Source organism: Oncorhynchus keta, chromosome 21, assembly GCF_023373465.1.
Source record: "Oncorhynchus keta strain PuntledgeMale-10-30-2019 chromosome 21, Oket_V2, whole genome shotgun sequence".
In the NCBI taxonomy this organism is placed as follows: domain Eukaryota; kingdom Metazoa; phylum Chordata; class Actinopteri; order Salmoniformes; family Salmonidae; genus Oncorhynchus; species Oncorhynchus keta.
The window spans coordinates 10,224,589-10,251,503 of record NC_068441.1 but is presented as its reverse complement, the minus strand read 5'-3'; the positions used below and the strand labels follow the sequence as shown (position 1 = coordinate 10,251,503).

Genomic DNA, 26,915 nt, shown 5'->3' with positions numbered 1-26,915 from the left:
TGCGATTGTAACGTAACAAAATGGGGAAAAAGACAAGGAGTCTGAATACTTTCCCAAAGCACTGTAAATAAATATATAACCTATATAATTAGTCACAAGTTCAGTAACCCCTAGGTATGTGGGGAATCCTGCAGGGAAGTCCCCCAATTAAGCTAGATGCACCGCTTTAATTCCAGCCAATTACACACACTCCTTTTGTGACTGAGGTTGGCTATTCTGTAAACTTGTTTATGTTCGAGTCTACAGACACGCACTAGTCCATTTATCTTACATTTAACATGCTCCGTTTCTCTGAATAGCTACATTTCACCCAGCGAGGATGATTTGACTCTTCAACACTTTCTCTTTTGATTTGTGCTCGTCTGTGCACCAGAGTGCCCGCATACAGATGTAGTTACAATTGACAATGTATATATATATTTTGAAATTAAGAAAGAAAAAAAAGGGGGGAAACATTGTGTTCACACGTGTATTTGTTTGATTTACAATGGCATAGGACCAAGAAGAAGAAAAAAAATCTAAACTGAAATTATTATTTTTCACAAAAATGGACAGGACTACATTATTCACAATTCTAATTAATTTGGTTAGAGGCAAGTGATTCTCGTTAATGTGTAATTTATCTCACCTGTGGTAAATTGCAGGTGCCTACAGGGTTAAAAGTAACCATACAACCAGTTTAGAAAAAACAGAACATTCTGCTCCAATGACCTCCCTTGAAAAAGTGCAAGGTTGCCAGTATTTGACTGGAACTGTATACTGTGTAAAAATGCCTCAATATTTGTGACAATACTTACAAAGAGTTGAATACAAATTAAGTAATATTTTCTATAACAAAAGCAGACACTGTAGAAGTAGGTGAAAAAAATAGGGGGGAAATGATGTTACCTCTGACCTTTGCAGCTGGATTTTGCAATGGACTACAAAACTGGAATACAGCTTTCCTTCAACATTTGATACAAAGTAACTGATTATCAAGCTAAAGTCAATACCTCTTCAAGTCACTAGCCAGATGTGTATATATGGACATATATTTACAAATTCAATAATGAGATCCACAATATTCATCTTAAAAATAAAGTAAATTGTGAAAAAATTAAAGGCCGTTGGCCTCTCTGCTAACTACAAAGCTGACTTGCTAGTTGTCTAGAACATTTCAAAGTAGTTCCACCCACCGATAAAAACTAACCATGCAAATAAACCCATTACACTGCAACTTGAGGTTAAACAGAGTACACTGCCTATACAGAACTGAGTCACTGTAAAATGTATAGAAAGCCTATAGGCCTCATGAATTAAAAGCAGATTTAGGCAGCATCTGTGATTTATCTCAACCACAACCTTTCCTATATAGTAGCCCATTAGCCTACTGTGTAGTGACAAGATTCAATGGTGGACATAGAGGAGAATTACATACTGTATATTTTATTCAATAATTCTACATTATTTTACAATTCTGACAGTACTTAACGATTTTAAATTAGTCCTTTGAACATTAATTTCCAGTAACACCGCTTTAAATTCCATATTACCTTTCTGAAAACGTAGGTCCCTATACAACAACAATGGCTTAAGCGACAATGTAAAAAAAAAACAGAAATGACTTGAAAAAAGTATTAAACAGCAGAATTGAGAACTCAACAGATGAATGAAAAACAATGAAAAACACAATGACTAGTAAATCAGTAGCCAAATATACGTCTTAAAGGGACAAATGGCACACATGATAGGTGTATAATTAAAACATGACAAACCTGGACGATAGATGCTAATTATGTTTAGTGCAATAAAATGTGGAAAGATTAACAAATCATGACAGCTTGGTCATATTTTAACATATTACATTTGTTTGGATGAAATGTCCTAACACCTCCCACTATCCCAGAAAGCAAATATCATAAAATAGTACAACAAGGTAGGACACATTCTTATTTGCAGAAAGGAAGCCGAAAACAAGACCTATACTTGCTCTCAGACAATACTATATCTCTATTAAGCATATTAAATACTTTTTATGAAACATTCTGAAAGAAATAAAACAAGTAAAATCAGAAAGCCCAGAACAATGCATGTAACTTGATCTGTCCAGCCAACTGCTATTCTACATGGAATAATTTCCATATGTGAAATCTAACAACAGGTCCCTATTTAATTTGAAGCAAAATAATAACAAATAAAGCTCCCATTTGAAAATGTTTTCTGTCCCTATTAAATAAGGCATGACTTAAAGAACAACTTAAATTCATACACCAAGGAGGTGGTTGCATATTTAAGTAGTGATATTGCACAAAATACAAAAATAAGACATTAAATACTGCTTACTATACCAGTAGTATATACAAAAAGATGTTTCTTTCCATGTCTCTCAGTGTCATCTTCACGTTGGACTACCTATTCCTGTGTCCGGTACAGCGCTGCTGTATTTCAAGTTCACACAGTAAAGGCCATATAATGAGAATTCACTTTCGTTTCTACATAGAAAACATTTGGCACCAATCCCAAATGGCCTGGGAAAAAGATGGGGTGTCTGGGTCTGGTGAGTGTTCTTGTTTGAGTTATACCTTTGTGGGCTAACCTACATATCACAATTATATGACTAGCTATGTCAGTGTGTTGCCTACTGTTACGCTTCGCACTCACACTCGGTAGCTACAGTATGAAGGCGGGAGTGACCACTAAGTGAAGATTCTGCACTCTGTTCTCTATGCAAACACAAAGCAGGAGTAGAAGTGGGTCTTCCTGGATCTTGTGGCTAGGTTGGGGCCATCCTCAGCCTCACGCAGGTTGCTGGGGGTTGGCGTGTTGAGGATGCTGAGGATGGCCCAACAGTCCAATTCTCTGTTTCTGCTTCCTTTGCTCTGTCATCTAGAGGACAACACACGGGACAGGAGATAGGTTATTTGCTCAACTCTCATTTTCTGTATCTGTACCTCTGCTGCTCTGTCACATCTACTGTCGGTGTCTGACACTAGCCTCCAAATAAGCTGATGCTAAGTTTCTTTTTCAGATAAAGTTTTTAAAAACTGTCCGTGCCTGCAAATGCTGCACAGCAACGAAGTGAAAGCTTTTGGGTTTAACGGGAGGGTTTCAGTGTTTCATCTGAAACGTATCCTTCTACCCTTTTAGAACGGCATCTTGTCTAACAACATGTACACCACAGTAAGCAAACAACCAGCAGTGAAACCCCAGTAAAATACATCTTTACTTTCAAGTCAGGCTCATGAGTAATAATGCAAGATGTTGGCTTTCATGGCACTAGGGACAACATCCGTTTGAAATAAACTGAAGTATTAAAACAAAACAAGTGTCCTAAAAAAAGATTTTGAAATCTTAATATTGCAAACATACAATGGCAAAGGCAATACAAATACCCTCACAAACGCTGTTGGTCATGAGATGAGCGTTATAAAAGGAATTTGTTATTAGATGTTGGGAAGTGCTAGAAAGAGCAGCATTAAAGTTTGTGAGAGTGCTGTGGGGATGGCCACTGGTTAAACTCAGTTACAGTAGAATGTGACTCTTTATTTGTGCCACAGCAAACTAATTAAATCAATTTTCGTTGGAATTATGTAACAGATGGAGCTCTTGTCTGGGCCAGTTGTTTTTGAAACCATTTTCTTGTTTGTGCCACTTTTGAGTGCCATGGAGCATGCTTAAGACTCTTACAGGCAAGGGAGGGGACAGGAGGCACTGAAGGCAACTTCTGGGAAAATGAGACTGAAACAGTCCAATGTATAAAAAAAAGCACAGTTTAGTCTGAATTTGTCTGTCAACTAAACTCAAAGTTCATTTTCATATTTTGGTCCATGTTTGTGTACGTGTGAAAAAAACGTGCAAAAGCCAAGTAGACATCAACCAATTTCGATCTGAACATGTATTTATGGAGATATTTAGTAATGAATAATCAAGAGAAAAGGGTTTTTGTGCCCTCACCCAAACCTTTTAGCCTCACAACAACCATTTCCTTCTGTCTGGGTCAGTGTCTCGATAACACCCACTTCCTCATAGACACGTCTAATTTTATTGATAGACCAAAATACTACTTTGTTTACAAGAAACAGTATGCAAAGTTTGATTAAATTATTTATGACCAGTAACATTTTCTTGAACCGAACACAACTAATAAAGGTTGTATAATTAAATGATAGTCATTTCCATTATGATCATTGTCATTCTAATAATAGTTTTGATATGTTAATGGAAAATAAAAGGTGTTAAGATCATTATCATCTTGCTAATTTACTAATTTACTGTAATCTGACCATGGGCATATAAAGTCTACCAGATTATTGTACATAACTATAATTACTGCATTGAAAGACAATATAGCTCTGACTAGGATGCCCACAATACAGTGTGAGCTAAGTCATTGTGGAACTAATCCTTGCTTAATGACGTAAATCAGATCAGGTTGAAGGCCACATGAGCTGCAGCATTGTGCACTATGAGTCATTGCCTTCTGATTTTAGTAAGCTCTACACCTACAAGGCAAAGAGTTGCTATCAAACAGATCAAAGCTACACAAATGACATGGAAAAATATCGAAATAATGTCATATTTTCATAGCAATATCTATACAGACCACCATCTAGTCACAGGCAAAAGGGTCATCTCACCTGCTCCTTGAGCTCAGTCAGTTGTCCAGAGAGGTTGGAGACTAGCTTCATGGTAGACTCCAGTTTCTCCTGTAGGCTCCTGATTTCATTTTGCTCCCCGTCCGCATCGCTACAGACCAGAGACATGGCCCGCATCCGTGGAAACCAGTCAAGGTTGTGCTCCTGGTGACCAGAGGGAGAAGAGATGTTATTTAAGCATAACTAGAACATTTGTTGGAGCACAATACATTTAAATTCTGGTCTCTAATCATGATTATAAAAGAATATATAGAAAATATTTGGTAACATTTTCGTAACACTTCCATACACTTTGAAAAAGTAAACATTGTAAAGTGGACAAAAATGTACTGCCCAGAATTGATTAAATAACCTATCATTTAAACATCAATCAAATATCTTTACAATTTGTTTGCACAGGGAAAAAAATTATATTTTCATCACATTTTGTCATTAATTGAATGTATGCCGAACAAAAATATAAAACACAACATGTAACAATTTCAAAGATTTTACTGAGTTACAGTTCATAGGAGAAAATCAGTCATTTTAAATAAATGCATTAGACAATAGTCTATGGATTTCACATGACTGGGAATACAGATGTGCATCTGTTGTTCACATATACCTTTAAAAAAAGATATACCTTTAAAAAATTGACCTCACATTAGGCCTCAGGATATTGTCAAGGTATTTCTGTGCACTCAAATACCCATCGATAAAATGCAATTGTGTCCGTTGTCTGTATGCCCGCCCATACCGAACCCCACCGCCACCATGGGGCACAAAGTTGACTCAGCAAACCGCTCGCCCACATGACGCCATACGCGTGGTCTGCATTTGTGAGGCCGGTTGGACGTACTGCCAAATGATCTAAAATGACATTGGAGGCGGCATATGGTAGAGAAATTAACATTCAATTCTCTGGCAACAGCTCTGGTGGACATTCCTGCAGTCAGCATGCCAATTGCATGCTCCCTCAAATCTGTGGCATTGTGTTGGACATTTTAGAGTGGCCTTTTATTGTCCCCAGCACAAGGGGCACCTGTGTAATGATAATGCTGTTGAAACCGCTTGTTGATATGCCACACCTGTCAGGTGGATGGATTATGTTTAGAAAGGAGAACTGCACACTAACAGGTATGTAACCAAATTTGTAAAAAAAAAAAAAAAAGATTGACGAGAAATTTTCTTTTTGTGCCTATGGAAAATGTGTGGGATCATTTCAGCTCATGAAACATGGGACCAACACCTTGCATTTATATTTTTGTTCAGTGTAATTACATTTCTGGTGAACACTTATTTCATCAAATTTCACCAATAACATGCTAACAGCCTTTGATTTTCTTTGACAAAGCCTTACACATTAGGGTAAGTCAGAATGACATCGAATATATTAGCTAGCTACGGCTCCACTTGGCAAACAGATGCCTCTTTGACTTGTGTTTCTCTCAATCCCTCTTTGTCTGTCTGTCTGTCTGTCTGTCTGTCTGTCTGTCTGTCTGTCTGTCTGTCTGTCTGTCTGTCTGTCTGTCTGTCTGTCTTTGTGCACTTATCAAGCCTATAATAAAATGTAATAGAATTAATGTTGGGGACTTTCCATACCAGGGAGTTCAAACCTACCGAGACAACTTCCTTTAAAAAAATGATGATCTAATTATACAATAACACAGTCAGGTTGGATGTGTGAGGGCCAAATAGAGGAACATTTACTCAGACTTAACTAGCAATATAAGGCTGAGTTCCCCATTTCATTAATGTGGTATATTGTTGCATGTAAACTTCCTCTTCGGTGGCAGTGTGGAGTTTAACACAACACACCCCTAAAGTGACAAAATGAGAATTGCTTGAATTTTCCAAATGCCTCCACTGATTAGTTTCACATCTAAATAGTTGAGGTAAGAAAAACGTCTCAAGTCATCCACAGTGATTTGTAACGACTCTTTGCCTCTTTCCTCATTTGTAAAAAGTTTCCACGCTCCTCCTTGGTGTGTAGCCTACAGTACACATCAAAACACCACAGCTATCAATCAGTCAATACCTCTCAATTAATTTCTTATGCTAATCTGCTCTACCCGAGTGGAATCGCATGACTAAACTGATGGCTTCTAAAAATAGAAAATGGAAAACATACTGTACAAGGCATGCCCAGCGCACCTAGTGCACAAACGTTTACGCGTGGAGAACACAGTAACTGTGACGGCCAGTCACTTCAGAGCCTTGAGCCAGTGAAAGGGTCGCTGCGTTCATCCAGACGAGCGGCAAAGGGCCACTCTGAGCACATTCTGTCACCCCTCCATCTCCTCCAGCACTTGGCCACTACATACCAATGTTATTGTGCACTGTCTGAACCTGCCCTCAAACAAACGGAGGCTGTGTGAATAGGTCTGTCTGGAAGTCCCATCAACAAAAACACACGTTGGTAGATGCACACCATTAAAAAATAGTCACTCCTCTAGCTACATGTACATGCATGTGCACTCCCAGACCCTACAAAATAGCATTACAGTTAGCTTAACTACAAACCGAACAGTAGATTGTGTGCTTGAACAGGAGCGTGCTGGGTAGCACCTGCACTGTCGCTGGTTGTGAGCACAGCTGCATGGCTGGAAAAGTCCCTGGGTTTCAGTGGTGTAGTCTGAGATGCGGGGGCGAGAGTGGCGGCTGCATGGGCCACAGGCTAGTCCTCGGTCAGACAAACAGCAGGACAGGGGAATCACACAGAGACTCATTCTGAGATGAGGATAGAAGAGCTGTGTGCATGCTCAACCCCACACCCCCCTCTCAGCACAATGCTGCTTTCCCACATGTGATCATGTACATGCGTACTCTGTATTGGACATCTATCTACTATAATAGACTAGAAATGCACCGACACAGTATACTAGATTGCTCTGCTAGTGTACTGCTGAACGTAGAAACAAATCCTTCAAGAAAAAGAATGTATAGCTCAGACATAATGACATAAGTAAAATCGTGTCAACATTATTTGTCTGAAATCAATTTGTTAATCAAAGTGCCAGGCTTGACTTGGATGAGAAAGGGGCAGAGGCGTGCAGTACAGCAAGATTGATCATCCTGCCCTTTGCTGTCTGTGTCAAGAGTCAGTTTGACAGCCCAGCCCCCCAAAACCCCTTTTCCTTTCTCAGTGTTTACAAGTGCAAACACTTCCAGTAAGCCTCAGACCGATGTCACCGCTGACATTAAATTAATCTTCACAGTAGCTCAATGGAAATGACAGAAATTCATTTTCCATTATTAAAACCACAAGGGCCATGACAGAGAAACAGGATGCTGTGTGGTTTTGACAGCAACAGAAACGTCACAGGCAAGCCACAGGCCACCTGACATACTGACAACCCACCACATCTACTACTCTTCCACACAAATTAAAGAAACAGATCACATTTCAAAATAGACCAAACAAACCATTAGAAACAATGTGCAAAACACAATGGGAAAACTCCTTCTCACTCCCCTTCTTCTGAAATGCCTCTAAAGCATTCTCTTATCAATGCGATTCAATGTTCAAATCACGATGTGGACGCATCTAAGAGCAGCGAGCATGGGCCGTAATAATAATGAGGGCAACAGATTCTGGCGTACCCAAGTCAAGCAATATAAATGTAAGCCTTCAACCCGACACTTCAGCCAAGGCTTTCTGCAATTGACGTCAGTCCCAGTCATTGTCAGACTTGTCTGACTTCTATCTACACCCCCTGATCTCTTAAATCCCCTCTGTGCATATGAGGTGTCTTCACCACTTCAGACAGCATCATCATGAGACACTGTCATGCTTGTTAGGGTAACCAGGGGAGAAAGAAGGGGAAATGTATCAATAGAACTATTATACAGTATTAAGCCTATTACACCAACATAGGGAGCCTTTTCCCCTACCATGTCAAATGAAGAAGAAAGATCTCCTGTGTTGAGTTGTGACATCATAAGAGGATAACTAATGTGACCGATTCCTCCACTTCTCAGATTCTAAAAGCTCAAACATGTATTTTCTTTTATTAATCCATCCCCCTCTTCGGTGGTCAAAAATAACTTTCCTTTTTTACAGCTTTCTTGCGAACATATACACACATTTTGCATATACATTTTACATGCAATGCATTCAGAAAATATTCAGACCCCTTGACTTTTTCCACATTTTGTTATGTTACAGCCTTATTCTAAAATGTACTAAATTGTTTGTTTTGTCTCATCAATCTACATACAATACCGAATAATGAGAAAGCAAAAACAGGTTTTTAGATTTCTTTGCTAATTCATGTAAAATAAAGAACAGAAATATCACATTTACATAAGTATTTAGACCCTTTGCTATGAGACTTGAAAATGAGCTAAGGTGCATCCTGTTTCCATTGATTGTTCTTGAGATGTTTCTACAACTTGATTGGGGTCCACCTGTGGTCAATTCAACTGATTCTATATGATTTGTAAAGGCACACACCTGTCTATAAAAATCCCACAGTTGACAGTGCATGTCAGAGCATAAACCAAGCCATGAGGTGGAAGGAATTGTCCATAGAGCTCCAAGACAGGATTGTGTCGAGGCACAGATCTGGAGAAGGGTACCAAACTATTTCTGCAGCACTGAAGGTCCCCAAGAACATAGTGACCTCCATCATTTTTAAAATGGAAAAAGTTTTGAATCAACAAGACTCTTCCTAAACCTGGTCGCCCGGCCAAACTGAGCAATTGGGGAAGAAGGGCCTTGGTCTGGGAGGTGACCAAGAACCCGATGGTCACTCTGACAGAACTCCAGAGTTCCTCTGTGGAGATGGGAGAACCTTCCAGAAGGACAACCATCTCTGCAGCACTCCACCAATCCGACCAGTTTCCAGACAGAAGCCACATCTCAGTTAAAAGACACATGACAGCTCGCTTGGAATTTGCCAAAAGTCACCTAAAGGACTCTCAGACCATGAGAAACAACATTCTCTGGTCTGATGAAACCAAGATTGAACTCTTTGGCCTGAATGCCAAGCTTCATGTCTGGAGGAAACCTAGCATGGTGGTGGCAGCAGCAGCATACTGTGGTGATCTTTTTCAGTGACAGGTACTGGGAGACTAGTCAGGATCAAGGGAAAGACGAAAAAGTACGAAGAGATTGATGAAAACCTGCTTGAGAGCGCTCAGGACCTCTGACTGGGGCGAAGGTTCACCTTCCAACAGGACAACGACCCTAAACACACAGCCAAGGCAACGCAGGAGTGGCTTCGGGACAAGTCTCTGAATGTCCTTTAACCCGATCGAACATCTCTGGAGAGACCTGAAAATTGCTGTGCAGTGATGCTCCCCATCAAACCAGACAGAGCTTGAGAGGATGTGCAGAGGAAAATGGGAGAAACTACACAAATACAGTTGGACCAAGCTTGTAGTGTCATACCCAAGAACACTCAAAGCTGTAATCGCTGTCTCTGAGCTCTACGGACAATTCCTTAGACCTGATGGCTTGGTTTTTGCTCTGACATGCACTGTCAACTGTCGGACCTTATATAGACAGGTGTGTGCCGTTCCAAATCATGTCCAATCAATTGAATTTACCACAGCTGGACTCCAATCAAGTTGTAGAAACATCTCAAGGATGATCAATGGAAACAGGATGCACCTGAGCTCAATTTCGAGTCTCATAGCAAAGGGTCTGAATACTTATGTTAAAAAAGCATTTAAAACATTTGTTTTTAAATAAATGTGCAAATATGTCTAAAAACCTGTTTTCACTTCGTCATTATGAGGTATTGTGTGAAGATTGATGAGGAACACTTTTTATTTAATCATTTTTAGAATAAGGCTGTAATAGATGCATCACAAGTCCTAAACTGGCAGCTTCATTAAATAGTACCAGCAAAACACCAGCCTAGAAGGCCAGAATCCCGGAGTCTCTTCTTCACTGTTGACGTTGAGACTGGTGTTTTGCGGGTACTATTTAATGAAGCTGCCAGTTGAGGACTTGTGAGACATTTGTTTCTCAATCTAGACACTCTAATGCACTTGTCCTCTTGCTTAGTTTTGCACCGGGGCCTCCCACCCCTCTTTCTATTCTGGTTAGAGACCATTTGCGCTGTTCTGTGAAGCGAGTAGGACACAGCGTTGTACGAGATCTTCAGTTTCTTGGCAATTTCTCTCAAGGAATAGCCTTCAATTCTCACAACAAAAATAGACTGACGAGTTTCGGAAGAAAGGTCTTTGTTTCTGGCCATTTTGAGCCTGTAATCGAACCCAAAAATGCTGATGCTCCAGATACTCAACTAGTCTAAAGAAGGCCAGTTTTATTCAAATCAAATCAAATTTTATTTGTCACATACACATGGTTAGCAGATGTTAATGTGAGTGTAGCGAAATGCTTGTGCTTCTAGTTCCGACAATGCAGTTATAACCAACAAGTAATCTAACTAACAATTCCAAAACGACTGTCTTATACACAGTGTAAGGGGATAAAGAATATGTACATAAGGATATATGAATGAGTGATGGTACAGGGCAGCATACAGTAGATGGTATCGAGTACAGTATATACATATGAGATGAGTATGTAGACAAAGTAAACAAAGTGGCATAGTTAAAGTGGCTAGTGATACATGTATTACATAAGGATGCAGTCGATGATATAGAGTACAGTATATACGTATGCATATGAGATGAATAATGTAGGGTAAGTAACATTATATAAGGTAGCATTGTTTAAAGTGGCTAGTGATATATTTACATCATTTCCCATCAATTCCCATTATTAAAGTGGCTGGAGTTGGGTCAGTGTCAATGACAGTGTGTTGGCAGCAGCCACTCAATGTTAGTGGTGGCTGTTTAACAGTCTGATGGCCTTGAGATAGAAGCTGTTTTTCAGTCTCTCGGTCCCAGCTTTGATGCACCTGTACTGACCTCACCTTCTGGATGATAGCGGGGTGAACAGGCAGTGGCTCGGGTGGTTGATGTCCTTGATGATCTTTATGGCCTTCCTGTAACATCGGGTGGTGTAGGTGTCCTGGAGGGCAGGTAGTTTGCCCCGGTGATGCGTTGTGCAGACCTCACTACCCTCTGGAGAGCCTTACGGTTGAGGGCGGAGCAGTTGCCGTACCAGGCGGTGATACAGCCCGCCAGGATGCTCTCGATTGTGCATCTGTAGAAGTTTGTGAGTGCTTTTGGTGACAAGCCGAATTTCTTCAGCCTCCTGAGGTTGAAGAGGCGCTGCTGCGCCTTCTTCACGACGCTGTCAGTGTGAGTGGACCAATTCATTTTGTCTGTGATGTGTATGCCGAGGAACTTAAAACTTGCTACCCTCTCCACTACTGTTCCATCGATGTGGATAGGGGGGTGTTCCCTCTGCTGTTTCCTGAAGTCCACAATCATCTCCTTAGTTTTGTTGACGTTGAGTGTGAGGTTATTTTCCTGACACCACACTCCGAGGGCCCTCACCTCCTCCCTGTAGGCCGTCTCGTCGTTGTTGGTAATCAAGCCTACCACTGTTGTGTCGTCCGCAAACTTGATGATTGAGTTGGAGGCGTGCGTGGCCATGCCGTCGTGGTGAACAGGGAGTACAGAAGAGGGCTCAGAACGCACCCTAGTGGGGCCCCCGTGTTGAGGATCAGCGGGAAGGAGATGTTGTTGCCTACCCTCACCACCTGGGGGCGGCCTGTCAGGAAGTCCAGTACCCAGTTGCACAGGGCGGGGTCGAGTACTATGGTACTATGGTGTTGAATGCCGAGCTGTAGTCGATGAACAGCATTCTCACATAGGTATTCCTCTTGTCCAGGTGGGTTAGGGCAGTGTGCAGTGTGGTTGAGATTGCGTCGTCTGTGGACCTATTTGGGCGGTAAGCAAATTGGAGTGGGTCTAGGGTGTCAGGTAGGGTGGAGGTAATATGGTCCTTGACTAGTCTCTCAAAGCACTTCATGATGACGGAAGTGAGTGCTACGGGGCGGTAGTCGTTTAGCTCAGTTACCTTAGCTTTCTTGGGAACAGGAACAACGGTGGCCCTCTTGAAGCATGTGGGAACAGCAGACTGGTATAGGGATTGATTGAATATGTCCGTAAACACACCGGCCAGCTGGTCTGCGCATGCTCTGAGGGCGCGGCTGGGGATGCCGTCTGGGCCTGCAGCCTTGCGAGGGTTAACACGTTTAAATGTCTTACTCACCTCGGCTGCAGTGAAGGAGAGACCGCATATTTTCGTTGCAGGCCGTGTCAGTGGCACTGTATTGTCCTCAAAGCGGGCAAAAAAGTTATTTAGTCTGCCTGGGAGCAAGACATCCTGGTCCGTGACTGGGCTGGGTTTCTTCTTTGTAGTCTGTGATTGACTGTAGACCCTGCCACATGCCTCTTGTGTCTGAGTCGTTGAATTGAGATTCTACTTTGTCTCTGTACTGACGCTTAGCTTGTTTAATAGCCTTGCGGAGGGAATAGCTGCATTGTTTATATTCGGTCATGTTACCAGACACCTTGCCCTGATTAAAAGCAGTGGTTCGCGCTTTCAGTTTCACGCGAATGCTGCCATCAATCCACGGTTTCTGGTTAGGGAATGTTTTTATCGCTGCTATGGGAACGACATCTTCAACGTACGTTCTAATGAACTCGCACCCCGAATCAGCGTATTCGTCAATATTTTTATCTGACGCAATACGAAACATGTCCCCGTCCACGTGATGGAAGCAGTCTTGGAGTGTGGAGTCAGCTTGGACGGACCAGCGTTGGACAGACCTCAGCGTGGGAGCCTCTTGTTTAAGTTTCTGTCTGTAGGCAGGGATCAACAAAATGGAGTCGTGGTCAGCTTTTCCGAAAGGGGGGCGGGGCAGGGCCTTATATGCGTCGCGGAAGTTAGAGTAACAATGATCCAAGGTTTTACCACCCCTGGTTGCGCAATCGATATGCTGATAAAATTTAGGGAGTCTTGTTTTCAGATTACCTTTGTTAAAATCCCCAGCTACAATGAATGCAGCCTCCGGATAAATGGTTTCCAGTTTGCAAAGAGTTAAATAAAGTTCGTTCAGAGCCATCGATGTGTCTGCTTGGGGGAATTCTCTTGGTAGATAATGCGGTCTACATTTGATTGTGAGGAATTCTAAATCAGGTGAACAGAAGGATTTGAGTTCCTGTATGTTTCTTTCATCACACCATGTCTCATTAGTCATGAGGCATACGCCCCCGCCACTCTTCTTACCAGAAAGATGTTTGTTTCTGTCGGCGCGATGCGTGGAGAAACCCGTTGGCTGCACCGCCCCGGATAGCGTCTTCCCAGTGAGCCATGTTTCCGTGAAGCAGAGGACGTTACAGTCTCTGATGTCCCTCTGGAATGCTACCCTTGCTCGGATTTCATCAACCTTGTTGTCAAGAGACTGGACATTGCTTCTTTAATCCAGACAACAGTTTTCAGCTGTGCTAACATAATTGCAAAAGGGTTTTATAATGATCAACTAGCCTTTTAAAATTATAAAATTATAAACTTGGATTAGCTAACACACCGTGCCATTGGAACACAGGAGTGATGGTTGCTGATAATAGGTCTCTGACGCCTATGTAGATATTCCATTCAAAATCAGCCATTTCCAGCTACAATAGTCATTTACATCATTCACAATGTCTACACTGTATTTCTGATCAATTTAATGTTATTTTAATGGACAAAAATAATTTCCTTTCTTTCAGCATATATACACACAGACACACATATATACAGTTGAAGTCGGAAGTTTACATACACTTAGGTCATTAAAACCTGTTTTTCAACCACTGCGCAAATTTCTTGTTAACAAACTATAGCTTTGGCAAGTCGGTTAGGACATCCACTTTGTGCATGACACAAGTAATTTTTCCAACAATTGTTCACAAACAGATTATTTCACTTATAATTCACTGTATCACAATTCCAGTGGGTCAGAAGTTTACATACACTAAGTTGACTGTGGCTTTAAACAGCTTGGAGAATTCCAGAAAATGATGTCATGGCTTTAGAAGCTTCTGATTGGCTAATTGACATCATTTGAGTCAATTGGAGCTGTACCTGTGGATGCATTTCAAGGCCTACCTTCAAGGCCTATGCAGTGCCTCTTTGCTTGACATCATCGGAAAATCCAAATAAATCAGCCAAGACCTCAGAAAAAAACAATTGTAGACATCCACAAGTCTGGTTAATTCTTAGGAGCAATTTCCAAACGCCTGAAGGTTCCACATTAATCTGTACAAACAAGAATACCCAAGTATAAACACCATGGGGCCACGCAGCCGTCATACCGCTCAGGAAGGAAATGCGTTCTGTCTCCTAGAGATGAACGTACTTTGGTGTGAAAAGTGCAAATCAATTCCAGAACAACAGCAAAGGACCTTGTGAAGATGCTGGAGGAAACAGGTACAAAAGTATCTATCTACGGTTTTGCTACTGCACATGTGGACAAAGATTGTACTTTTTGGAGAAATGTCCTCTGGTCTGATGAAACAAAAATAGAATTGTTTGGCCATAATGGCCATCGTTATGTTTGTTGGAAAAAGGGAGAGGCTTGCAAGCCGAAGAACACCATCCCAACTGTGAAGCACAGGGGTGGCAGCATGTTGTGGGGGTGCTTTGCTGCAGGAGGGCATGGTGCACTTCACAAAATAGAATGATTCATGAGGACAGACAATTATGTGGATATATTGAAGCAACATCTCAAGAGATCAGTCAGGAAGTTAAAGTTTGGTCACAAATGGGTCTTCCAAATGGAAAATGACTCCAAGCATACTTCCAAAGTTGTGGAAAAATGGCTTAAGGACAACAAAGTCAAGGTATTGGAGTGGCCATCACAAAGGCCTGACCTCAATCCTATAGAAAATGTGTGGGCAGAACTGAAAAAGCGTGTGCGAGCAAGGAGACCTACACATCTGAGTCAGCTACACTAGCTCTGTCAGGAGGAATGGGCCAAAATTCACCCAACTTATTGTGGGAAGCTTATAGAAGGATAACCAAAACATTTGACCCAAGTTAAACAATTTAAAGGCAATGCTACCAAATACTAATTGAGTGTATGTAAACTTCTGGCCCATTGGGAATGTGAAGAAATAAAATATGAAATAAATAATTCTCTCTACTATTATTCTGACATTTCAAATTCTTAAAAGAAAGTGGTGATCCTAACTGACCTAAAACATGGACATTTTACTAAGATTAAATGTCAGGAATTGTGAAAAACTGAGTTTAAATAAATGTATTTGACTAAGGTGTATGTAAACTTCTGACTTCAACTGTATACCCACACATATACACACATACAAGCTATTAACTTAGTTCTTGGTCAAAGTTTTGATCCATTAACAGCCCAGAGCCTGCATGCAGACATGTATGAACCTCCTGATGCTGGAGAGCTAACATCTAAGCTGTGAATTCTCTAAACTCAGCTTCTTCAGTAAATTACCATGTCTGAGCTCTGCTGAGAGCCGTGCTGCAGACACCTAATTTAGCTCCCAATCCAGAGCAGGAGGCCCCACATGATCAAACATGTTGCATGAGTCCAGTTGTGGTTCACTGTTCGAGTTGACGGGTCAGTGGATTCTAACACACCATGTGCCCTCTCTCAAGCAGAGGTCACTTTAAATCCTCCTTTGGACCACAATGTGTCCCCGACAAGCTCTGTTTGGCTCAGTAGGGTCCAAGGCTAAGAGGGGGTTAGTTAATCCCAAATCAGATGACTTCTCATAAGACCTCGCAGCGCACCTCAAACCGAGAGACAGAACTGGGCCAAATAGTGCCTGAAAACTGTGTCAGAAGCCAACACCAGCACAACTGCATCAGGAAAGTTACCACTGTTGAAGAAGGGGCTTTCCTTTGACAGCTATAATTATCCATGAAATCACTAAAAAAGCAACGGATAGCCTACTGACATTCAAGAACAGAATTTGAACAATTCTCATCGAGCAACAACATATTTTTAAACAATTCTAAAGACACCAAGGAATTAACTACCTCCCGTGGAGTTCTTCAGTCTAAATGTCAATGTATGTGTTCGAGATGCCTCCATGCCGTTGGAAGAGTAGGTAATTAGGTCTTCAGTGCAATATCCTCAGGCCTGGTTGGCATAGGAGACACAGCAGACATTGTGGGAGGGAGGGGTTTCCCACACTGTTCAGCAGCTATCACGAGGCTACCTCCTGGGAGTAACCAGACAGGGGCGATATCGATGGACCAGAGGGTGTAACACGGTAAAACAGGGTGGAGGATGACTTTTAAAAAGTTGACAATGTATTGGTGCTTGTGGTTTTCTATTTCTGAAGATTTGTTTAGATGTATTCTCGCCACGGGACAGAGATATTTAACTGCATGCCAAAATGTCTTTCTTTATCTAGTATAGGAGCTGACCTGCATTCTCAGGAGACACATTTGATCAAAGCTCAGATATGCGAGCCTCTCTGATGAAGTCATGCAGAACTGCAAACTCCCTGTTCGAGATATATTTATGACCACATCCCTGCCTATTTTGATGTGTAAAATCAAGAATCTCATTCGTAATAAGCTGGCTGGTACTATGCGTAGTAGTCTAGTCGTACCCTGATCATCTCAGCGACGTAGCTCTCTGGTCCTGTGTACTCTGTGGAGTCCTTCACTTTCACCAGCACTATGAAGAACAGGTAGTGCCACATGTTGTGCTCCACCTTGATGTGCTCTTCAAATGTCACTGTCTTGTTGTCAAACTTGTCCCTTTCCAGGCCTGCACACGAGGGGACATATAAAAAAAACAAATAGTCAAATAAGCAGACACAAATGCATGGCAGTTACTGCATTCCTCATCTGTAAACAATGCATGTGTGGCAATAATGGGTCAATCATTATGAGTCTGGTGATTGTCATGACCTTAGTTGGAATGGCTGACTGCACAACAATAGCACGGGGAAGTTGCGTCATTGGAGAAAAGAACCCAATGCATTTCAGAGGGAGAATAGAATAGGCCAAGGGACTTAACACTCAACAGGTTCTCAATGTCTCACATAAGCTAGTTTTTTTTTTACATTCCCCTTTGTCCTACGGGGCCACCTATACATACAATGTTTGCACACATGACTGTAGGTCGCTTTCTGCATAAAAGCGTCTGCTAAATGGGTGATTCCAAATATCTTTGGTATCTTAGATTGTTCTGGCAATTTTCACATAGGATCTTCATCTGGAGGAAGGATGTTTGAAAAGCTTTTTACATTTGCATCACAAACCACTTGGAGAAAATCCTTATGAAAGTGTAAATTTTAGGCCCTTTTCAGACCTATACATGGCTCCTGTAAGACCCTATGATCTGCAAAACACACATGATACAGACAAAATCTTAGTGTCAATATACTCATCATAGTGTGCCCTAAAATATGCATTATGTTTCGTTTCTGATTTTTTTTTTCACATTCATTTAATAAACATTAAAACATAATATCTCCAAACTACACTTTTAGATTTGTTAATTTTAACACACAGTGTTCGATTTTAACAAACCCAAAGCAATGGTCAGTTTTAGGGCAGGCAGTAGTGCTATAGGTCTGGGGGTGTTTCAGAAATATTCTTGTCATTTTCAATGCTGGAATTATGAGTGCAATAGCTGGTGGTGGCACGAAAGGGCTCTGTTTTGATGAATAAATAAATTATAGGTGTGACGAGGGCTTGGCCACTCACTGGCCAAATCAATCAATTCATGGCTTAAAGGAAAATATTTTTTTAAATGTTCATATTGATCATCCCCAGCACTACCCGAACATCAACATGTGTGCAAATGGTGCATTTCTATGTTTTGTAGTAAAAAAGATAAGAGGAAGATAAGTGTTTCCAATGACATTATCAACCAATTAGTAGGCAATTAGTACGCAATGCCTACTCATAATTGGTTAAAATCACATGATGCACACCGATGATGTCATTGGAAACACGTTTCTTCTATCTCTTTTTACTACAAAACATAGAAACGTGCCATTTTCACATGACCCATTTCAGGAAGCTAGGCCTATGTCGCACATCACTACTTCACAGGAGAGGCATTTGAATGTCTTTGCAGAAATGACCTCGGTGAACTTCCTGTGAACTTTCTTGTGCCTTAATAACAAACTTGTATTCCGTCTGTAAATACAAATCAAATTGTTAAATTACGAGCGTATTTGGTTTAGCCACGGAAAAAGGCAGGAACCTTCCTGCTAGCCATGAATTGGCTGAGATAATGGATGGGCTGGACATGCCGGGAGATGACTTTGGATTGGGCTACCATGTAGCGCGCTTCTGTCTATAACTTTAGCTGCTGAGTATGTGTTGATAATCCTTTCTACCACAGCTATCTTGAAAGATATAATGTTAGCCATCGAGAACTGCAAAAGTTTTGGTACTTTTCTCAACAACATTGATGCCCTGAATTTAGCATGTGCTACTGACAGATCAGTTGGAAAAAGTTGTGATGGGCTACTTCATGCACATGTCACAGTCAGTGTGAACCGGAGTGACTTAACACAACGCTGGCAAACAAGATGAAGCTACAAACAAAATTAAGTTAAATGGTCTGATGTGAAGCGTTCATCCATGTATACGTACGTGTAAGAGTCCAGCTACATTTTCAGAAATGATATGTTTCTAATTTTGGCAGAAAGTAATTTTCATTGCAAGTTAAAGCCTACTGTTCGCGAACTAGCAAACGTTAGCTTGCTGGCTCGCTAGCTAACGTTACGCTACGTGTATGATCGGTGTAGTACTATTGTTCGAATCAGAAACCATTTGCATTGCTAGTTATAGCCTAATGTTAGCTAGCTAAAATTGAACCTAGTTGGCTAGCTTTAGCTACCTGAAGATTCATACCACAGAAACTGTATGACAATACGTTTGTATTGGTAGCAGTATGAGTTGGGATTATGGCGGTTCATTGTTTAGCGATGTCTAAACAAAAAACTCCACTTCGTCAGATGATTACATGACCCATCAAGTTAGCCAGGTGTGTCTGGGGGTGATTACAGCCATCTATTGTATTTCATGAACATGTCTTGACATTTCTTTCACATGACCCATTCATTTAGACAAGTGTGTCTGGGTAAGCGTCATCTAATAATTCAAAAATATTTTTTTAAATATATATTTTTTGGACACTTTCTGTTTTTGATATTGCTACTATGCAAATACACTACAGGTCAAAAGTTTTAGAACACCTACTCATTCAAGGGTTTTTCTTTATTTGTACTCTTTTCTACAATTGTAGAATAATAGTGAAGACAGCAACACTATGAAATAACACATATGGAATCACGTAGTAACTAAAAAAGTGTTAAACAAAGATTCTTCAAATAGCCACACTTGATGACAGTTTGTACAATCTTGGAATTCTATCAGCTAGCTTTGCTTGGATTGCTTTTCCAACAGTCTTGAAGGAGTGCCCACATATGCTGAGCACTTGTTGGCTGCTTTTCCTTCACTCTGCGGTCCAAATCATCCCAAACATCTTATTTTGGTTGAAATAATCCACAGTCGGGGGATTGTGGAGGCCAGGTCATCTGATGCAGCACTCCATAACTCTCCTTCTTGGTAAAATAGCGCTTACACAGCCTGGATGTGTGTGGGGTCATTGTCCTGGAAAAACAAATGATAGTCCCACCAAGCCCAAACAAGATGGGATGGAGGAATGCTGCAGAATGCAGTGGTAGCCATGCTGGTTAAGTATGCCTTGAATTCTAAATAAATCACAGACAGTGTCACCATTAAAGCACCCCCACACCATAACACCTCCTCCTCCATGCTTCACGGTGGGAAATACACATGCGGAGATCATCCGTTCACCCACAAAGACACGGCGGTTGGAACCAAAAATCTCACATTTGGACTCCAGACCAAAGGACACATTTTCACAGGTCTAATGTCCATTGCTCGTGTTTCTTGACCGAAGCAAGTCTCTTCCTTCTTATTGGTCTCTTTTAGTAGTGGTTTCTTTGCAGCAATTCGACCATGAAGGACTGATTCACAGTCTCATCTGAACAGTTGATATTGAGATGTGTCTGTTACTTGAACTCTGTGAAGCATTTATTTGGGCTGCATATTATGAGGCTGCTAACTTTAATGAATGTATCCTCTGCAGCAGAGGTACTGTAACTCTGGGTCTTCCATTCCTGTGGCAGCCTTCATGAGAGCCAGTTTTATCATAGCGCTTGATGGTTTTTGCGACTGCACTTTGAAAAACTTTCAAAGTTCTTGAAATTTTCCGTATTGACTGACCTTCATGTCTTAAAAGTAATGATGGACTGTTGTTTCTATTTGCTTATTTGAGCTGTTCTAAAATGTACCTCTTTTTCTCCCCAATTTTGTGGCATCCAATTGGTAGTTACAGTCTTGTCTCGTTGCTGCAACTCCCGTACCGACGAAAGTCAAGAGCCGTGCATCCTCCTCTTGACACAATGCCCACTTAACCCGGAAGCCAGCCGCACCAATGTGTCGGAGGAAACACCGAACACCTGGCAACCATGTCAGTGTGCACTGCGCCTGGCCCACCACAGGAGTCGCTAGTACGCGATGGGACCAAACCCTCCCCTAACCCAGACAATGCTGGGCCAATTGTGCGCCGCCCCATGGGTCTCCCAGTCGCGGTCGGCTGCGACAGAGCCTGGACTCGAACCCAGAATCTCTAGTGACACAACTAGCACTGCGATGCAATGTACAATAGCCTGAATAGATTTTTAAAAAGTCCACTCAATATTTTGCTGCTCCCAAACTTGATCTTTTAATCAAGCTTAGGTGATTAAGATTTATTTCAAAGAGCCAAACCCTTTATCGATAGTCTTGACTACTTGGCAAAAGCATTTGGCAGGATGAATAAAAAATGCCTTCATCGAAAGGGGACGCTCTGCATGGTTTTTAATCAAATGAAAGAAACTGTTTCTATGTTGTTTCTAATGTACTGTATGTTTCTAAATACGAGGTTTACAACTCTTGTTGTTATGGGCACTGTGCATCACGGCTGGATTGGCTACGCTTCCGCTGTCAAAAGCCATGCCATCACCTACCGTGTTACCTGCTAAAACCAGCTTTTGGTTGGTCTTAAATATCTCCACCAGTGCTGCCTGAAACTGGCACTTTGGCACACATTTTTAGGGACACATCTCAGATATTTCCAACCCTCACACCTCAGAACAAGTGAGCTCATATAAAACGGGGAAATTACCAATCCTGGCACTAGGGAAATAGAAGAGGGTCGGCATTAACAGGTCAATTGCAAATTAGTGTGTTTGACCATTGTTGCCTGCTTAACGGCAGCTGGAAATAGAGCCCATATTGTTTGGAACAATATACTCTACAAGTACATGACATTTCCAAAGTGGGCTCTCTGCTAATTCTGAAGGTATGATCAATTTAGCGTTAGATGTTGTATGTTATGATCAATTATTGTTTGGCTGTGATTGGTTATTGACCTATAATGTCAATTTCTATGAATAAAATGAATCATATGATAAAAGTACCACTCTGGAAATATGACTTGTGTGAAGAGTATTTTGTTACAAACAATATGTCTAAAAATAAGCTAAATCAAAAAGGGTAGTTTTGAGATATTCATATTTTTTATGTTGAATAATTGAATGTGAAAATTTGTATTTCAGAGTATAATGTACCGAGATGTTTTATGTCTGTATCATGTACCGTTCACAGATACAAGGGTCTTACAGGAGGCATGTATGTATAGGTCTAAAAAGGGCCTAAGATGCCCAATTTCATAATGATTTTCCCCAAAAAATGGTTTATGATACAAATGTAAAAAGCTTGTTAAGAGATACAAAAACATATGCTCTCCTCCCGCTGGCTTGGGATCATCCTATAGTAACACCAACCTGTTACAATCATGCTTGCAATATCTAACATGGAATGGATTTTTTTATTTTTATGGATAGGCTACAGTAACTAAAGCTGCAGTAATAGCTTGTATATGGTGATGTGATCCAGTACATTGCCATTGCATTGCACAACATGGTCAAGAATCTGCATTGGCAACAGGAGGAAGTTACTCCTACACATCCGCCATGACTAACCATTCTGGTTCTGGGAAGAGAAGGCGTTCTGTTGTTTACACTGCTGAGATGAGCAAAACAGCCCCCATTCTGCCACAGGCCAGCTGTGAGGCATGCAACATTAACAGCCTCAGACAGGCTTAAAGTGCAGGTTGAGACCACTCATCTGCAATGCCTGTTCATCCTCCTCCAACGCTCGCTGCACTGCAAACCGTGTTCTGAAATTGCACTGCTTCCGACTCTTCAGACCACAACCACTAGTCATTCCAACCCAAGCTCAAAATGGTAGCTACCACCATGATAGCTTAGCAGACAGTCTCAGGCTGAGCGTCAGCCCACTGATCACTAGCATTGGACACAGGCCAGAAGAGCCAAGCCAGGTCCAGGTAGGGCCACTCACCGCAGATAAAGCACGTCGTCTTCAGGACTTCCTCTTTTTTTTGCTTTTCACTCCTGAGGTCGGCAAAGGTGTCGATGATGACTCCGAAGATGAGGTTGAGGACGATGATGATGACCAGGAAGAAGAAGAGCAGGTCATAGATCACCCTGCCAGCAAACAGAGGCTCCTACCAAAGACACAGAATACAGAAAAAAAAACGTTTGACAACACACATCTGAACATTACAAATAGTCAACTGTCAAAAACGACTGCGGCTAAGAAACACGACTACAGCAAAGTTGTCCCAATAATTGAGATTGTAATGAAGCTAAAATGTATTTGTTTCTTCCCAAGTCTGGAACTGTGGGACATGTAAATGTTTTGGTATTGTTAGGGCTGTGACGATTATGGAACGATTACTTGTCATGCAAATGGACACGGTTATTGTCATATTTGTCATTTTTGTTGAAAAATGTTTTGAACTTGTAATGCATCTTTGAAAACAAGCTACAAATACAACACAGCTTTGGTGACAACCTTGTCCCAAAAACGAATGGTTTTTACCGCTTGGAAGTTTTTGAAATTAAGCTTCTCCCCCTACCGTGCCATTCTGCTCGTAAAACAATGACCAACTTTACCCACTTCGTGTAAAAATAAAAAACTGCTATTGGGTAAACTAGTATATCCACTTCAATATAAAGTTTAATCCCCACTTCTCCTAAAATGAATGTAATAAGACAATAATTATTTTTAGTTCATGGTTATTGTCCATAATTGTCAGTAACACAATTATAAGATAATTGTACCAGGCTTAGGTGTTGTGTTCAACATGGGCATTTGCGTACCTCTTTGGATGGCTTCCGCAGGACGTCCCCCACACCACCTCCACTCCTCAGGCCGTGACTCAAGACAGTGACAATACACATGAGTAGAGAGTCACATGACCGCTCCTTGTCCTCGATCACTACTGCCGACGGCTGGGTGGCTATGGCAGCTACAGAGGGACATCGGGGACATGTATTGCACATAGTATATCCACAACAAATCCACAAACCCTTTTAATCCACATCCTCTAACTCAAATCCACATTTCTCATATACAAGACCTCATAGCAAATTCTGCCTTGCGGAGAAAACAATAACTCGTCAATTAGGAAAATGTTGTGCAAACAAAACATCTCACTCAATAGAAACTTCCACTGCCTGTCTCATCCCAGCACAGGAACCACAGACAATACCGATCTGACCCTTCCAAACTGTTCTCACAAAACAACAAGTCACCAGACAAGCATGATTAATTTGGATGGTGGTGATGGTGGCGGTGGCCTCCATGAGGTTTTAACCCAGAATCCCCAGAGCCTGACAAGGTTCATACAAGGTTGTCTGAGCACATTAAGGCAGCATGTAGGTCGTCTTTGATTTGGGAGATTTTTCTAAAGAAGTCTTACAGGGTCCGTTAGAATGCCTGGATCCCAACAAGCTGCCCCCTGCTCCCTCTCAGAGCGAACCCGTCAACCTGCCCTGGGCCTGATGGCAATTAACCCCTGACCTCTTCTCCCCTTCTTCTGGATCCTGGTCCTCCAGCAGCAGACGCACACGGCATGGCCTAAGTCCCTGTGTGCTTCCCCTAGCCCAGGGTTAGGTGTCTTGCTCAAGGGCACAGACAGATTTTTCACCTAGTAGGCTCAGGGATTCGAAATAGCAACCTTTTGGATACTGGCCCAGCACTCCTAACCGCTAGGCGACCTGCCATGTATCTATATGCCATCTGTGCACAACAATGCGTAATTTATCATAACCATTACAGATAACAAATCCTAATTGCAAAATGTCCTCACATATATTGAGAAAAAAAGGTGCAATTTAAGATACATTTATTGAAACCGTAATATCAGCTGTTTATATTACACCGTGGAACACAATCTTCAAAAAGGCAGTAGCCTCAGCCATGCCGCTTGCTTGTAGAAGCCTTATGTTAGGAATCAAAAGGACTACATAAAAGGTAGGTTAAGTAAGGGATCACGGCGCTTTGCAGTGGCAAAAGAAATGATGCGAGATTCCTGCTGCTGGGCCCCCTTCTTTGAATGTTTCTTTGTGCATATGATATCTCATGGAGCTAGTTGTGCTGTGATAGGAGAGCTTGATATTGCATAGTTTGCATTGCACATGGGTCAAATTTCATCAGTTTGATCAAAATACTTTGAAACCTCACACCATTTGGCGGCCATACTGATGGTGCCCACTTCTCGCTATGTGCTTGAAACAACCCCCCCACAGCCAATCAGAAGCATTTTCCATCAAATATTTTCCATTTATATTTTTTAATTTTAAATATTAAAAAAATATTAAATAAAGAAGTTGTAATGTGATAGTTAACCCAGCTCTATCTCAATGTAACACATTTAACTTTGACAAGAGTTATGAAATACATTTGACAAATAGTTCTACAATATTTGAAAAGAAAAACGATTTCTGGTTAAAGATGGAGTTTTGATGTCATTCGGGTACTCATGCCCCTCCCTAAACCAGGCCTAATCTCATGACTGCCCGGCCGTACACGTTTACGGCTCAGTGGAACTATGGGAAGCTTCTCCTCTGGAGGAGGGTAGACTTAGGGGTCTGTGAGGATGCAGAAGCCCGCGCACACACATTTTCCTTTCTCTTGAGCACATACCATCCACAACAGCTTCTGTGGAGCAGTTCTCCCCACTGTCCTTCCGACACACTTCTGCTGATAGGAACTCTCCCACCATACTGGCTCCACTCTCTGCCAAACAGGAAAACATAGGGTCAGGAGAAACTTTTGTGCCTTTTTTGGCTCAGCATTGTCTATTGCAAACGAGGGACCATATTAGGCCTTACAGACTTAATTTAAAGCAGGAAACCCGGTGCAAGTTTTAAATGTGACAATCAGGGTGGGGAGGATAGACTGAGGAAGCCATTCTGTTTGGGAACTTTAAGTGACATAGGGAGCGCCTGCTCTTTGACCTTACCAAGTGTTTTATTAGGTATCCTGTCAATGTTAAGGAGAAAGTCATCCTGGAAGAAGATGTAGCCCACGATGGAGAAGAGGTAGACCAGGATGAGAGCCAGCACGGCTGTCAGCAGGATGGAGCGGCCATTACGGGTTACACTCTTGATCACATTCAGCAGCGTCTCCTCCCTGTACACCAGGTCAAAGAGCTGCAGGAGAGACAAGAGAAGAACACAGCTTAGTGGGAAGCAGGGGGGCTGAGTGATTGAGTGATTGAGTGAGTGAGTGAGTGAGTGAGTGAGTGAGTGAGTGAGTGAGTGAGTCCAGGTCTTACCAGCAGACTGTAGAAGAAGACATGGACGAAGACGCCCAGACTACAGATGATCAGGTAGAGGAGGTGGTAGAGGAACTCGACATCCATGATCATGGCCTTGTAGCCCCGCGTGAACGTCCCTCTGTTCCCCACGAAACTCATCAAGAAGATCATCTTATTGCCCACCTGAGGAACAGTGGAAAACATGGAGGGATTGAGCAACAACTTTGCCAGGTTAATTTAAAAGGTAAATACTGGCATGCAAAAACAAAGTAGGGATATTCAGAAACAACCAGGCATAGAAGACAAACACAACCAACTTAGAGAGACTGGCATAGATACAGGTCAACAAGAGGTGGACTTGAACACAGTGAAGTTGACATCGGTGACTTAAAAATATGTTGTGTAAAAGCATGAGTCATGCATCTATCCAACAGGTATTTATTCATTAGAAGACATGTCCTTTAGTGCTTAGTTGGCCTGGTTGACAAGAGTGCCACAGCTCTGTGGAATCCCACAGTGACGCACTACACACCTCACCTCACATACGGGCGAGGTGAGGACACTGGACGGGGTGTTTGAGGGCACAGAGGCTACTGTAACCTAACGTGGCAGGCGTAAAAGCAAGGACCCAGTGACCAGAAACCCATCCAGTCACAGAGGCACACAC

General features: G+C 41.8%; 1 protein-coding gene across 14 annotated transcripts in view; it reads right to left on the bottom strand.

Annotated features, from left to right (window-relative positions):
• Positions 1 to 1,404: 1,404 nt before the first annotated feature.
• LOC118400084 (inositol 1,4,5-trisphosphate receptor type 1-like) overlaps positions 1,405 to 26,915 on the bottom strand; it is a 144,888-nt gene continuing 119,377 nt past the window's right edge. For all 14 annotated transcript variants that reach the window (XM_035796515.2, XM_035796522.2, XM_035796523.2 and 11 more), the window contains 8 exons: positions 26,267 to 26,431; positions 25,952 to 26,141; positions 25,633 to 25,725; positions 23,805 to 23,953; positions 22,981 to 23,146; positions 17,133 to 17,293; positions 4,617 to 4,778; positions 1,405 to 2,865 (listed from right to left, as the gene is read on the bottom strand). In XM_035796515.2, coding sequence (XP_035652408.1) covers positions 2,776 to 2,865; positions 4,617 to 4,778; positions 17,133 to 17,293; positions 22,981 to 23,146; positions 23,805 to 23,953; positions 25,633 to 25,725; positions 25,952 to 26,141; positions 26,267 to 26,431 — 1,176 coding nt within the window. In that variant the 3' untranslated portion in view covers positions 1,405 to 2,775. The remainder of the gene's footprint in view (positions 2,866 to 4,616; positions 4,779 to 17,132; positions 17,294 to 22,980; positions 23,147 to 23,804; positions 23,954 to 25,632; positions 25,726 to 25,951; positions 26,142 to 26,266; positions 26,432 to 26,915) is intronic.